Below are 15,170 nucleotides of genomic sequence, written 5' to 3' on the forward strand. Positions count from 1 at the left end.
AAATGCAGCAACAACCCAAATGTGCATCAACTGATAGATGGATAAGTAAAACGTGGTATATCCTTACAATGTAATATTATTCAGCAATAAAAACAAATGAAGTACTGATGATACATGTTACAGCAAGGATGACCCTTGAAAACATTACGCTAAATGAAAAACACGAGTCAGAAAAGAACACATGTTGAATGATGCCATTTTATATCAAAACGTCCAGAATAGGGAAATTTGTAGAGTGTATTAATGGTTGCTTGGAGTTGGGAGCAGGGGAAGAGAGAAGAGAAATGGAGACTGACTGTTAATAGATACGGGGGATTCTTCAGGAGTCATGAAAATGTTCTCATGTGGTGATGGTTATACAACCATGTGAATATACTTAAAAAATACTGAACTGCATACTTTAAATGTCTAAGTTGTATGGTATTTGAATTATACCTCAAAAAGCTATTTTTTAAAAAGCAAAAGCCTATACGACTATATAATACCTTTTAATATCCACCTTATACCTTAATAAAGTATATGCTTCCAAGAAAAATCATAAATATCTACATTTAGATTTAAGCAATCTATATGCATGGTCTCTTTTACAAATGCCTAGTACATTCACAGTGAAAAATAACATGTAGTTCTGTAAAAAGTAGAGAGAGTCTATCTAATCATCTGAAGTTTCTATAAGGCACTAGTAATTTAAGAACGTGTATGTATACATAAGAAAATGTACCAACTCAGTGACTGGAATAAAAAATTTAGAAAGCAAAATGCCAACTAGTCATTCATATTTTTCACAAAGAACTATATTTATTTTGCCCTACATAAAACATAACTAAATATTCTAATCATTACTCCAAATAGGGCTATCATAAAAATGCAGGTAAAAAATATATTTTTTTCTTTAAATATTACATTAGAATACTAATATTATTTTATCATGCTCATCGACTTCATATTATATTTTTCATGTACATTTGCTCTATTAGTAAAGTGAGGAAAAACTAAACAACCCTAGCAAAATGCGTACATCATCTGCTCTAAATTGCCATGGCAACCAGATGGGAGTTCTCTGATTTCCTTCCAGCTGCTTTTTCTTTTCCATTCCAGCAGAGAAAAAGAAGTAAACTTCACATTTGGCAGAAAAAGAAGTACTTTCCTTTGTTATCAGCTTAAATGGCAACTGAGACCATTTAAGAAATTGATTGTTAATCTTTAACCAAAACATAAAGAAAAGAAATCCCGAGACTTCCGGGGAAGATGGCCGAAGAGTAAGACGCGGAGATCACCTTCCTCCCCACAGATACACCAGAAATACAGCTACACGTGGAACAACTCCTACAGAACACCTACTGAACGCTGGCAGAAGACCCCAGACCTCCCAAAAGGCAAGAAACTCCCCACGTACCTGGGTAGGGCAAAGCGGAGAGATTCCCACACAGAGGATCAGTGCCAACCGGCACTCACCAGCCCGAGAGGCTTGTCTGCTCGGCTGCCGGGGCGGGCGGCGCTGGGAGCTGAGGCTCGGGCTCCAGTCGGGAGTGCAGCGAGAGGACTGGGGCTGGCGGCGTGAACACAGCCTGAAGGGGCTAATGCGCCACAGCTAGCCAGGAGGGAGTCCAGGAAAAAGTCTGGAGCTGCCGAAGAGGCAAGAGACTTTTTCTTCCCTCTTTGTTTCCTGGTGCGCGAGGAGAGGGGATTAAGAGCGCTGCTTAAAGGAACTCCAGAGACGGGCGCAAGCCGCGGCTGAAAGCGCGGACCCCAGAGACGGGCTTGGGCTGCTGACGCCGCCACGAGGCCTGTGTGCGAGCGCAGGTCACTGTCCACACCGCCCTTCCGGGAGTCTGTGCAGCCCGCCACTGCCGGGGTCCCGGGATCCAGGGACGGCTTCCCTGGGAGAACGCACGGCGCGCCTCGGGCTGCTGCAACGTCACGCCGACCTCTGCCGCTGCAGGCTCACCCCGCACTCCGTGCCCCTCCCTCCCCCCCGGCCTGAGTGAGCCAGAGTCCCCGAAGCGGCTGCTCCTTTAACCCTGTCCTGTCTGAGAGAAGAACAGACGCCCTGCGGCGACCTACACGGAGAGGCGGGGCCAAATCCAAAGCTGAGACCCGGGAGCTGTGAGAACAAAGAAGAGAAAGGGGAATCTCTCCCAGCAGCCTCAGAAGCAGCGGATTAAAGCTCCACAATCAACTTGATGTACCCTGCATCTGTGGAATACATGAATAGACAAAAAATCATCCCAAATTGAGGAGCCAGGAGTCAGTGCTGTGCCTCTGAGGTGGGAGAGCCAACTTCAGGACACTGGTCCACAAGAGACCTCCCAGCTCCACATAATATCAAACGGCGAAAATCTTCCAGAGATCTCCATCTCAACACCAGCACCCAGCTTCACTCAACGACCAGCAAGCTACAGTGCTGGACACCCTATGCCAAACAACTAGCAAGACAGGAACACAACGCCACCCATCAGCAGAGAGGCTGCCTAAAATCATAAAAAGTCCACAGACATCCCAAAACACACCACCAGACGTGGACCTGCCCACCAGAAAGACAAGATCCAGCCTCATCCACCAGAACACAGGCACCAGTCCCCTCCACCAGGAAGCCTACACAACCCACTGAACCAACCTTAGCCACTGGGGACAGACACCAAAAACAAGGGGAACTATGAACCTGCAGCCTGCAAAAAGGAGACCCCAAACACAGTAAGATAAGCAAAATGAGAAGACAGAAAAACACACAGCAGGAGAAGGAGCAAGATAAAAACCCACCAGACCTAACAAATGAAGAGGAAATAGGCAGTCTACCTGAAAAAGAATTCAGAATAATGATAGTAAAGATGATCCAAAATCTTGGAAATAGAATAGACAAAATGCAACAAACAGTTAACAAGGACCTAGAAGAACTAAAGATGAATCAAGCAATGATTAAAAACACAGTAAGTGAAATGAAAAATACTCTAGATGGGATCAATAGCAGAATAACTGAGGCAGAAGAACGGATAAGTGACGTGGAGGATAAAATAGTGGAAATAACTGCTGCAGAGCAAAATAAAGAAAAAAGAATGAAAAGAACAGAGGACAGTCTCAGAGACCTCTGGGACAACATTAAACACACCAACATTCGAATTATAGGGGTTCCAGAAGAAGACGAGAAAAAGAAAGGGACTGAGAAAATATTTGAAGAGATTATAGTTGAAAACTTCCCTAATATGGGAAAGGAAATAGTCAGTCAAGTCCAGGAGGCACAGAGAGTCCCATACAGGATAAATCCAAGGAGAAATACGCCAAGACACATATTAATCAAACTGTCAAAAATTAAATACAAAGAAAACATATTAAAAGCAGCAAGGGAAAAACAACAAATAACACACAAGGGAATCCCCATAAGGTTAACAGCTGACCTTTCAGCAGAAACTCTGCAAGCCAGAAGGGACTGGCAGGACATATTTTAAGTGATGAAGGAGAAAAACCTGCAACCAAGATTACTCTACCCAGCAAGGATCTCATTCAGATTTGATGGAGAAGAAAAGAAATCCCAAACCAATTTCTACAGGTAGTATTCTAGGGACATTCACATAAAGTCAAATTTCTTTTTCTTTCCTCGTATGTCGACAGCCTAAATCTAAAACTCACTCTCTTCCTCCCACCCTCCTTCTCACTCTTCCTCTCTTGGTGGTAATTGTCAGCCTGAGAAACATGCAATCTGGCATTTCTACTTAAGGACAGAATCAATCAGTATACACTTTCTCTCAAAATAGCTTATCTAAAAAGGCTAGCTGCTGTAGCACTGGGTAAAGTCACACAGCTAGGGAGGAAAAAGCCACAATGATTTCATGTATTCCTCTCCAATGAAAAGAGAATTTCTAAACTTTGTATAAATCAAACCTAAATGTGAAGTGTCTGCTATGGTAGGCAGAATTCTAAAATAAGCCTCAATGACCCTTGCCCTGTGTAATTCCCTGTTCCTCTGAGTGTGGGTAGCCCTGTGAATACGGTATCACTCTTGTAATTATGTTATGTTATATGGCAAAAGGGCAGATACACTGGGTGGGCCTAACCTAACCACATGAGCCTTTTTACAGGTGAGGGTTTTCTCTGGCTGGTCACAGAAAAAGTCAGGGGCGTGCTTGAGCTAGCCTGGAAAAAAGCAAACATTCATGTCAGGAACTGCCCATTAGGGCCACAGAGCAAGGAATTACGGGTGGCCTCTAGCAGTGAGAGTGGTCCCCAGCCAACAGCTAGAAGGATAACAACAACTTCAGTGCAAGGAAGAGTTCTGCCAACAACTAGTCATCTTAAAAGAGGAGTCCAATCCCCAAATGAGAACCGCAGCCTTGGCCAGCAGCTTGGTTTCAGTCCAGTGAGAAATCAGCCACCTGTGCAGCCCTAACTTCTGACCTACAGAACTGTGAGCTAATAAACAGGTATTGTTTTTACCTGCTAAGTGTGTGGTAATTTGTGCAGCAATAGAAAATGAATAGAGCTGCCAAGTTCTCAATAAGTAATAGAGTAGTTCACTTTAAATTATCAGATTTTGGCCTCAACCAAATCTGGGTTTTTTTTAATACTTGAAATGATCAGAGGAATTAAGAAGCTGGGTAATAAGAATGTGACAGCCAATTCTCTTTGGGGCACAGGCAAGTTAAAAAGAAAGGAAAACAAAACCTTATTCCCCAAATTCTAACAGAAACCATCATAATTCCAAGCCAGACACTACACGGTCCTACTAAGACTGTGTTGTCTTCTAGAACACTGAACATAGTTAGTGAAGATGTAAGTAAATCACACCTGCTTCCCAACTAAACTACACCTTAGACAACAAACCAGTTGACTACTTGACCACCTGACAACATATATATGACAGAGCTATAGACTTCTCATCCACCTGTATTATTAATATTTCATAAAACAGTGTGAGGCCTGGCAGTACATGTTATTACTACTGAAGAAGAGAAAGGCAGACAGAAAAGTTTAATCCAGAGCCCAAAAGCGTGTAAAAATGGCATCCACGGATTCCACAGATACTCAGCATAGCACGTAACAGCAGTCCCTAGCCTTTTTGACACCAGGGACCAGTTTCGTGGAAGACAGTTTTTCCATGGGATGGGGTGGGGGGATGGTTTCGGGATGATTCAAGCGCGTTACGTTTATTGTGCACTTCATTTCTGCTATTGTTACATTGTACTATATAATGACATGATTATACAACTCACCATAATGCAGAATCCGTGGGAGCCCTGAGCTTGTTTTCCTGCAACTAGACGGTCCCACCTGGGAGTGACAGGAGACAGTGACACCTGAAGTGTGTGGCTTATGTCCAGTCTACTCTGTAAGGTGCAGCTTGTCACTTGCCACTCCCTGATAGGGCTTTGATATGAGTCTGCAGGCAGTTGATTTATTACGGTCTCTGTGCAGTCAAACCTCTCTGCTAATGATGATCTGTATTTGCAGCCGCTCCCCAGCGCTAGCATCACTGCGTCAGCTCCACCTCAGGTCATCAGGCATCAGATTCTCATAAGGAGCGCGCAGCCTAGATCCCTCGCATGCGCAGTTCACAGCAGGGTTCGTGTTCCTGTGAGAATCTAATGCCACCACTGAATTGACAGGAGGTGGAGCTCAGGCGGTAATGCGAGCAATGGGGAGCGGCTGTAAATGCAGATGAAGCTTCGCTTCCTTCCCGCCGCTCACCTCCTGCTGTGCGGCCCGGTTCCTAACAGGTCACCAACCGGTATCGGTCCGTGGCCCAGGGGTTGGGGATCCCTGGCGAAGACCATGCAACCATGACGTGTGCCGGGGTGCAAAGGAGCCCAGCACTGAGGGATGGACGGTCTAGCAAGAGGGCTCTAGAGAAGTGCCTGTCAACACGTGAATATGGGAACATAACTGCTCCAAGCGTTGTTACAGAGGCGGTGGTGGCCAGAGGGCTGAGCCAGAAACATCCACAGGCTGGGAGTGATCTTAGAGAAAGAACAGAACGAGGCACAGGGGGTGGAGGAGGGTGGCCAAGGCCCAGGAACAGGGTGATGAGAGGCACAGAGGCCTAAGCTAGCCCAGTGTGGCTGGAGACAGGGAAGAGGCCCAGCAGCAGCCAGCTGACAGAGGAACGAGCTACAGTTCTAAGGGATTCGCGCTCTATCCTTAAGGCGTGTAGGAGCCACTGAAATACAATTTTAGGACCAGAGAGTTGCTCTCTGCAAAAAAACATATGAAATCGGTATACAGAATGGGTAGAAAGGATAAAAGACAGAAGCAGGGAAACTAGTGAGGTGTCGCAGGAGGACATGATGAAAACCTGAACTCAGAACTCAGTAATTCATTTGCTGGAGGTGGGTGTCTGTCTCCTAGGTTTCTGATAGTAAGACAGTGTTACCATTAATTTGGAGAGAGAACACAGCAGGAGGAGGAGGAATGGCTTGCAGTGAAAGCTTACTTCTGTTTCAGCTCATCAGAGTTTGAGGGGCATGTGGGATGTCCAGCATTGTAGAAATACAGTGGACTGCTTGGTATATAGAATGTATAGGTAAAAAATAAAGGTTTAGGCTGCAAACAGAAACAGAGGTCATGAGTAAACAGCTGGTAAACAATGCCTCTCCAAGCATGTGAGAGTGCCAAAGAGAACTGAGGAGTTTAAGAGACAAGAGCAAGGCCTAGTTAAGCGCTAACATACAACGTTAGTCAAACCACCAACAGGTTCTAGCCTGCCTGGTTGACGATCTGCAAGCAGTGACCCATAGCATAATCACCAAGATAAATTCATAAATTTCAAGGACAGATTTTGGAGAATATATAAGTTTTACCTCACATAAGCCTACCTTTTTACATTAGGACAAGATATACATATAAAAACTAGCAAACTAAGGACCCGTGTGTTTCTATCTAAAAGGCTCTGTTGTAGGCAATCTGAAGCCAGCTGGGTACAGGGTAAACTGCTACTACAAAAAAAAAGGGCGGGGTTTCCCTGGTGGTGCAGTGGTTGAGAGCCCACCTGCCAATGCAGGGGACACAGGTTCGTGCCCCGGTCCGGGAAGATCCCACATGCCGCAGAGCAGCTGGGCTCGTGAGCCATGGCCACTGGGCCTGCGCATCCGGAGCCCGTGCTCCGCAATGGGAGAGGCCACAACAGTGAGAGGCCGGCTTACCGCAAAAAAAAAAAAAAAAAGGGCGGGGGGTGGGGGGAGAATTGTTTACTAAGACCTGTATGTTGATGAAACTTAACTAGAACAACTGCCTCCTGCTACTCAGGAAATAATGCAAGATGTACCACTTTGAACGTGGCTTCTGCACACCTCCGCAAGATTTAAGTCAAACAGCAACTATAATTATATGACACAATAGCCACTGGCCAAATTAAACAGAATAAAATTTAAGATTCAGTCCTTCCGTCACCCTAGCCTCATTTTAAGGGCTCAAACAGCCGTAACCACATACAGCTGGTGACTATGGTACTGAACAGTGCAGATAATAGAACATTTCCATCATCACAGGAAGTTCTACTGGACAGTGCTGCTCTAGGCAACATTTTAGCAACATGAACCTCCTCTAGCATATCATTACTTTTAATAAGTAAACAAAATTAACTGAAAAAGAGTTTGGAACATTTTTTTATACAGCCCACCACTGGAAATTTTAGCTGTAAAATTATAAACAGGAAAAGTATACTCATTTTTAATTTGACAGATGATCCCAATATTTGAATATCTTTTAGCTCAGCACACCTCCTTACTGGAATTCACCTGATACTCACAGTGACAATGTCTGCAAATAGCAATATATTGGGGTCTAAATGTCCATCAATGGGAGACTTGTTAATAACATGATGATAGATTATGGCACATGCATACAACGTAACTCTTCTATAAAAAACGAGGCAAATGAAATTAAGAAAATCCCATCCACAATAGCATCAAAAAGAATAAAACACAGAGCTCCGGTGGCAAGCATGGCCTACACCGGCCTCACGGTGTCTCTCATCGTGATGAGCGTGTTCTGTGGTTTCATCAGCTTCCTGGGGCCCCGGTTCATCTCGAAGGGTCCCAACCGGGAAGTTAGCATCACCACACCGGTGACCTGTTCCGTTTGCTGTTATTTCTTTTGGCCGATTGCAATTCTGGCCCAACTCAACCCTCTCTTTGGAACACAGTTGAAAAATGAAACCATTTGGTACCTCAAGCATCATTGGCCTTGAGGAAGAAGACCTGCTCGCCAGTGCTCAGTCACTGAGGCCACAAAGAGAACCCCTCTAGATGCAAAATCACCTCCATACCCAGACCACCTTCCTTAACTCACCCGTTTTAGCCATCTACTGCCTTAAATGTTCCCACCGCATTTGAATGCCTTATTCTACAATGCAGTATTTTTTCTGGTCACCTTTTTTACACTTTGATGAATGATGTACCTATTTAACCTGAAGTATGCCGCCTCCATAAAATGTTTATGTACTCTTCTGAGATAGAAAGTGCTGTTCTTCTGAGAAATAATGTTACTCTCTCCTTGGAACCTGAAGATTTGAAGATGGCTCCTGCCTGCTCATAACATGGGAATCAGCGAAATGTTTAAAAACTGTTACAAGGCAGTAAGACTCCAGTTGGGGCAGTCAGTAGGAGAACATATTCAGAGGGAAAAATCTGTCTCACCAGAATTATACCAAAGTATATTTTCAGGATGAATTTCTTATTTCTGCCATCTTTTAGAATAAATTATTCTTCTGCTTTCCATGGAAAAAGAAAGAATAAAATACAGTTGAACACTGAACAATTAGAGGGCTGGGGCACAGCTGAAAATCGAAGTACAACTTAATAGTTGGCCTTCTGTGTATGTGGTTCCTCCATATACACAGAGTCAACTATCTGTGGACTGTATAGTACTGTAGTACATACTATTAAAAAAAATCCACATATAAGTGGACCCAAGTAGTTCAAACCCGTGTTAAGGGTCAACTGTACATAGGAATAAATTTAACAAAAGAAGTTCAAAATATATACTATCAAAGCTAAAAAAGATTACTGAAAGAAATGAAAGAAGATCTAAATAAACAGAAACACATCCCATGTTAATGGACTGAAGACTTAATTCTGTTAAGATGACAATATGCCCCAAACTGATCTACAGATTCAATTCAACGCCTATCAAAATACCAGTTGGCTTCTTTGCAGAAATTGATAAGCCATTCCTAAAATTCATATGGAAGTGCAATGACCCAGAATAGCCAAACCAATATTGAGAAAGAACAATACTGGAAGACTCATGCTTCTTGATTTCAAAACTTACTACAAAGGTACAGTAATCAACAGAGTGTGGCACCCAGAGTCCAGAAATAAACCCTCACATTACCATCAAATGATTTTTCAACAAAGGTGCCAAGACCATTCAATAAGGAAAGAGCAGTGTTTTTAAACAAAAGGTGATGAGATAAATGAATACCCACATGCAAAAGAATAAAGTAGGACTCCTAACTCACACTACACGCAAAAATTAACCACAGCAGATCAAAGACCCAGATGTTAAGAGCTAAAACTATTTAAAAAACTCCTAGAAAAGATGTTCATCATTAGCCATCCGAAAAACAAAAATCAAAACCACAATGAGGGCTTCCCTGGTGGCGCAGTGGTTGAGAGTCCGCCTGCCGATGCAGGGGACACGGGTTCGTGCCCCAGTCCGGGAAGATCCCACATGCCGCGGAGCATCTGGGCCCGTGAGCCATGGCCGCTGAGCCTGCGCGTCCGGAGCCTGTGCTCCGCAACGGGAGAGGCCACAACAGTGAGAGGCCCGCGTACCACCAAAAAAAAAAAAAAAAAAAAAAACCCCACAATGAACCACAAATTCACACGTACTAGGATGGCAATAATCAAAAAGACAGATACTGGGCTTCCCTGGTGGCACAGTGGTTGACAGTCCGCCTGCCAATGCAGGGGACACGGGTTCGTGCCCCGGTCCGGGAGGATCCCACATGCCGCGGAGCGGCTGGGCCCGTGAGCCATGGCCGCTGAGCCTGCGCGTCCGGAGCCCGTGCTCCACAACGGGAGAGGCCACAATGGTGAGAGGCCCGCGTACCGCCTAAAAAAAAAAAAAAAAAAAAAAAAAAAAGACAGATACTAACAAGTGACGGCAAAAATATGCAAATATTAGAACCCTCACAGACTGTTTATAAGAAAGGAAAACGATGTACTCATTTTGAAAAACTAGAAGCAGTTTCTCAAAAGATTAAACACTTACCATATGACCCAGCAGTTCCACTCCTAGGTATATACACAAGAGAAGCTAAAACATACATCAAAAATAAAAACTTGCACATAAATGTTCTTAGCCTCATTCGTACTACCCCAAAGCAGAAACAACCTAATGTCCATTAATTGATGAATGGATAAATAAAACAAAATAGTAATAGAATAGAATATTACTCAACAATAAAAAGTAATGGAAGTACTGATAGATGCTACAACATGGATGATCCTTGAAATCATTATGGTAAATCAAAGAAGCTAGTCACTAAAGATCATATTATATGATTCCATTTATACGTAATTCCCAGAACAGAGAGAAAGTAGGTTAGTGGCCACTTATGGCTGAGGAGGTGGGAAGAAATGGAGGCAACTACTCAAGTGTACAGAATTTATTTTGGGGGTGATGAAAATGTTCTAAAATTAGGTGGCTGGTGATGGTTGCGAAATTCTGTGAGTAGACTGAAACATCTTGGAATTGCACATTTAAAATTTTATGGTACATGAATTATCTTTCAATCAAGTTGTTACACGGAAATAAAGAGGCTGTCCTCTATGTACTAATATGGAAGATATGTCAATGATAAATACAAAGGTGCAGTGCATCTGTGTATGGCAGGTACCGCTTGTTTTACAGATACAATATAATGCGTGCACCTCATGTTAACAGACTGCTTCTGGTGGGAGCACCAAGACACTTGACAATAATGACTGTCCTCCAGGAAAAGGCGCTCAACGACTGAGGCTCAGGGAGAGGATTAACTTTTCAGAGATCCCTTCTACTCCTCTCATACTTTTCCAGTTGGGCACCACGCGCACGGCAACTGAAATTAAGTATTAATTTGTAAAGACAAGAAAGAAAACTAAGACAAAGTGGATGCTGGGAAAGTGGCTCCTATCTCTGGCCCCCCCACCCCTCCCCCACCCTTGGCGTTTACTAAAGAACAACAAAATGAACTGTCTAGGGCTGGAAAGCTAGGATAAAAGTCCAGCTCCAAACAACATGCAGTTTTCTGGTAGAAAGCCTGTGGGTTAGGTGTGAATGCCGGTTCCATCACTTAAAAATCCACGAGAATTCAAGTCAGTGACAACTTCCCTGAGCCTCTCAAGAAGGTCAGAGGTTTATGGTAATTTAAAAGGGATGATACATAAATTCCTTGGTATGGTAACTGTGCACGTGGTAGGCAGTCAATAAAGGTTAATCCTCACGTCCTATTCTCACCTTTCTGGTGTGTGGTTACCATGAACTTGTTTCCTCAGGGCTCCAGCTGTGAGTAATAAGGAGGTACACTCTGATATATTATGCATGATAGCGCTATCAGACCTCTGGCCCTTTCTGCTCATCTGTAGCTGTGCTAATGCAAAGGTCAGCATCAATCTACCTCTTAACCTCTCTGCTTCTAAACTCATGTATTTTATAATCATGATTGGTTATGAGATTTAAGAAAGTTTCAGAAGGATCTCTATTGTTAATTATCACATATTTCTACAAGGCAATATGACAAAATGGGTTGTACTGCTGCTATAACCATCTTTGGGGAAAAAAAAAGATGTCTAACATAGATTTAAAAAATTTAACACGTAAGCAAACTGCTTAATAAACATTGCCCAGTAACACATGACTTGTTCTAACTAGGTCTTTTTGGACAAGTACAAAGTTAAGCCCAATCCTCAAAGTCTTTCTTGTGAACTAGAGTTTCAATGGACTTTACACAACAGAAGTGTTCCCATCTTAAAAACTGTTTCCCCTAGATGGAAAACAAAAGTTACAATTGCTGGCAGAGAATTTTGGTCATCTGAAGAGTTCTTAGTCCACTGCAATACACTCTGCCTCTTTCAAACTTTATAATTTCAGCCATACACATTCTTCAATATTAGATAAATGGCTTTATTTTTTAAGACTGTTGTTTCAATTAGCACTAATGCCAACCTTACTATAGGAATTGTGTCTATCGTTCTTCAAAAATGCTGAAGCACGTTAACATTGTTCTTGTAGGAATGGCCGTTTTCAGAGACTGGTGGATACCTAAAGAAGCTATCAGAAAAACATTTTCCAGAGAAACGAGAGATTCTGCAAGCACCAAATCCAATCCCAATGGGAGAGGCTCAAGAATAAGGTTAGGATTCCAGCTACAATTGCCATCCAAAGACAGGTTCTAGGAAGAGACAGGACTAGAGAAAGAAGAGCTAGGATCAACCAGTGAGTCCAATTTCGGATACCCACACTTCTCTAGACTAAAGAGGTAGGGGAAATCTCTCCTATTCATCTGCAATCTCAAGCTTCTCCTTGGGCAGAGTTAGCATTTGAATTTATTATTATACCTTGCTAGCTCTGAAACCCCCAAGCCAAGAATTAATTTAGAGTGCTTCCGGGTCACTGCCATCCCTGGGTGCCTGGAAGAAGTAAAAACAAATCCTCTTGGGAGAAATGCATCCTCAATCAGGGCTAACTGGGATTCCAAGCAGTCAAGATTGGGTGGGGCAGATGTGATTTAATAATTTTTTTCAAATCACCAAATAAATAAGGAAACAATACCCAATGAGCAAGCCAAAAGAAATAATAAACAGCAGAAGTAACTTCAGATGCTAGTACTATGAAATACAGAATATAAAATAAATACAATACTGATAGAAATAAAGGAAGGAAACGAAAGCACAAGCAGGAAATTAAAGCATGAGACAAAATCATTGATCGATTAGACAACAAACAAGAGACTGGAAGATGGATCTGAAGAAATCATCTAGGATGTATTGGGTTGGCCAGAAAGTTTGCTTGGGTTCTTCTGTAAAACAGGAAAAACCGGAGTGAACTTTCTGGCGAACCCAGTATCACAGAAAGACAAAGAGACTGAAAATATGACGAAAGGTTGAGAAGTGGAGTAGAGAATGAGAAGATCTAACCAATCTACTCTTTGGGCTTCTTGGCGAAGGGAGAAGAAGGAAGAGCTAAGAATTGTCCAGAATTGATAAGGAACATACATCTCAAATTCAGAAAGCACAAAGTGTTCCAGACAAGGAGAAATCTCCAGAACAATAAAACTGAAGAACTCCAAAGCAAAGAGAAAAAAACAGGGGGGAAAAACAGCCAGACTTTCTACATAGAAATGACAATTACACTGTCACTAGAGTTCACAAAAGAAAGAAGTCAAACAACAGTGGTGTAAGATCATCAAAGTGCTAAGAGCCAATGACTGTCATTTTCAGTTATATAACTGGCTAAAGAAAACACGTAGGGACTTCCCTGGTGGCGCAGCAGTTAATAATCTGTCTACCAATGCAGGGGACACGGGTTCGATCCCTGGTCTGGGAAGATCTCACATGCCTCAGAGCAACTAAGCCCCTGCGCCACAACTACTGAAGCCCGTGCACCTAGAGCCCGTGGTCCGCAACAAAGAGAAGCCACCGCAACGAGAAGCCCACCCACTGCAACTAGAGAAAGCCCCCGCGCAGCAACAAAGACCCAACACAGCCAAGGGAGGAAGGGAGGGAGGAAGGAAAACATGTATACATAAAACAAATAAAGGTATTTTCAAATCAACAAAAACTTAGTTTATCATTTACAGACTTCTTCTAAAGAAACTTCTAAAGAATAGATTTCAGGAAGACATGAAACAATGAGGAAGGTCTAAATTACAAGAAAAAATGGTGACTGATAAACTGGTAAACATGAGTTAAAACAAATAATGAATGTATATTTCCAGGGTGGCAATAAAAATACTACTCAAAATAACAATATTTTAAAAATCAAACTCTTAAATAATAGTACTATTCTGAGTACTTTACTCGTATAATTAACTCAATGCTCAAACAACTCTGAAGTACTATTATTCACCCCATTTTCACAGATGAGGATAATGAGGCACAGGGGGTAAGTTCAAGGTCATACAACTAGTGACTGGAGAGCCAGGAAGGAACCTTGCCCTCCTAGGCAGCAGCTGGAAGCAGTGAAATATTTCCAGACCCAACTTTCTAGTAGAACTAGATCTGCTGCTGTGCCAGTGGACTCGGTAGAAGGAAGCGTACGTGGTAAATAACTGACACGGGTGAGAGGCTTGAACAGGAAACACTGAAGGACACTCACTGGGATGAGATGAATCCTCTGTAGTACTGATATCCACTTACAGCATTCAGACTCCTCCACTCACAGACTGACTCACTAAGACTGAGAGAAGGCCCAGGAACCTGCATGTTTGGTAAGCACCCCAGGAAACTGATGCAGGTGGTTTAAGGGCCACACTTGAAGAAACATTACCAGATTCATATGTAACCACTACATTCAAGTCCTTTAGTCTAAGGTTCTATTTGACTTTAATGAGCTTCTAAACAAGAAAAATCATACTCATGTGTAGTTTGGATACCAGATGTCAACTAAACCCTTAAACAAATAATGTGTAGTTTCAAGCTCACCAAAAGATGACACTAGAAAGGATAAACTGTGGTTAAACAATGGAATAACTACTCAGCAATACAAGACAATGAACAAATACGAGAACATGAATGAACTCAAAAGAACTGTGCTAAGTGAAAGAAGTCAAACTACAGAGTATATGATTCCATTTTAAAAAGGCGAAACTTCAGTGATGGAAAGCTGATCAATGGTTGCCAGACACTAAGGAGTCGGGGAAGGGTGCTAACTGCAAAAGGGCTCAAGGGAACTTTTGGTGCTGATGAAATGTTACCTCACGATTGCGGTTGTGGTTATACCATGTATATGTACAACAGTCACAACTCCATGAACTGTACACTTAAAACTGGTGAATCTTTATTGAATGTAAATCATACCTTAATAAAAGCTGACTCAAAAAAAAAAAAAAAAAAAACGATCACCATAGCCACCAGTGAGTTCTCCCCTGTACACTGCTCTTAACACATGCTCTCATCCCACTCCAGTTGGTTCAGATCAAATACTCTTCACGACCAAATATGAAATTCTGCAAACCCCCCAGTCATGTGTATTAACAC

General features: G+C 42.6%; 2 protein-coding genes across 7 annotated transcripts in view; one reads left to right on the forward strand and one right to left on the reverse strand.

The window, feature by feature from the left end:
* Window positions 1–15,170, reverse strand: part of SRPK2 (SRSF protein kinase 2) — a 237,359-nt gene that overhangs the window by 80,699 nt on the left and 141,490 nt on the right. The window lies entirely within an intron of this gene.
* LOC132496292 (V-type proton ATPase subunit e 1-like) lies at window positions 7,931–8,176 on the forward strand. The gene has a single exon (XM_060108594.1). It carries the CDS (start codon window positions 7,931–7,933, stop codon window positions 8,174–8,176), a length of 246 nt encoding a protein of 81 aa, XP_059964577.1.

The sequence above is a fragment of the Mesoplodon densirostris genome, chromosome 9, assembly GCF_025265405.1.
Source record: "Mesoplodon densirostris isolate mMesDen1 chromosome 9, mMesDen1 primary haplotype, whole genome shotgun sequence".
Classification (NCBI taxonomy): domain Eukaryota; kingdom Metazoa; phylum Chordata; class Mammalia; order Artiodactyla; family Ziphiidae; genus Mesoplodon; species Mesoplodon densirostris.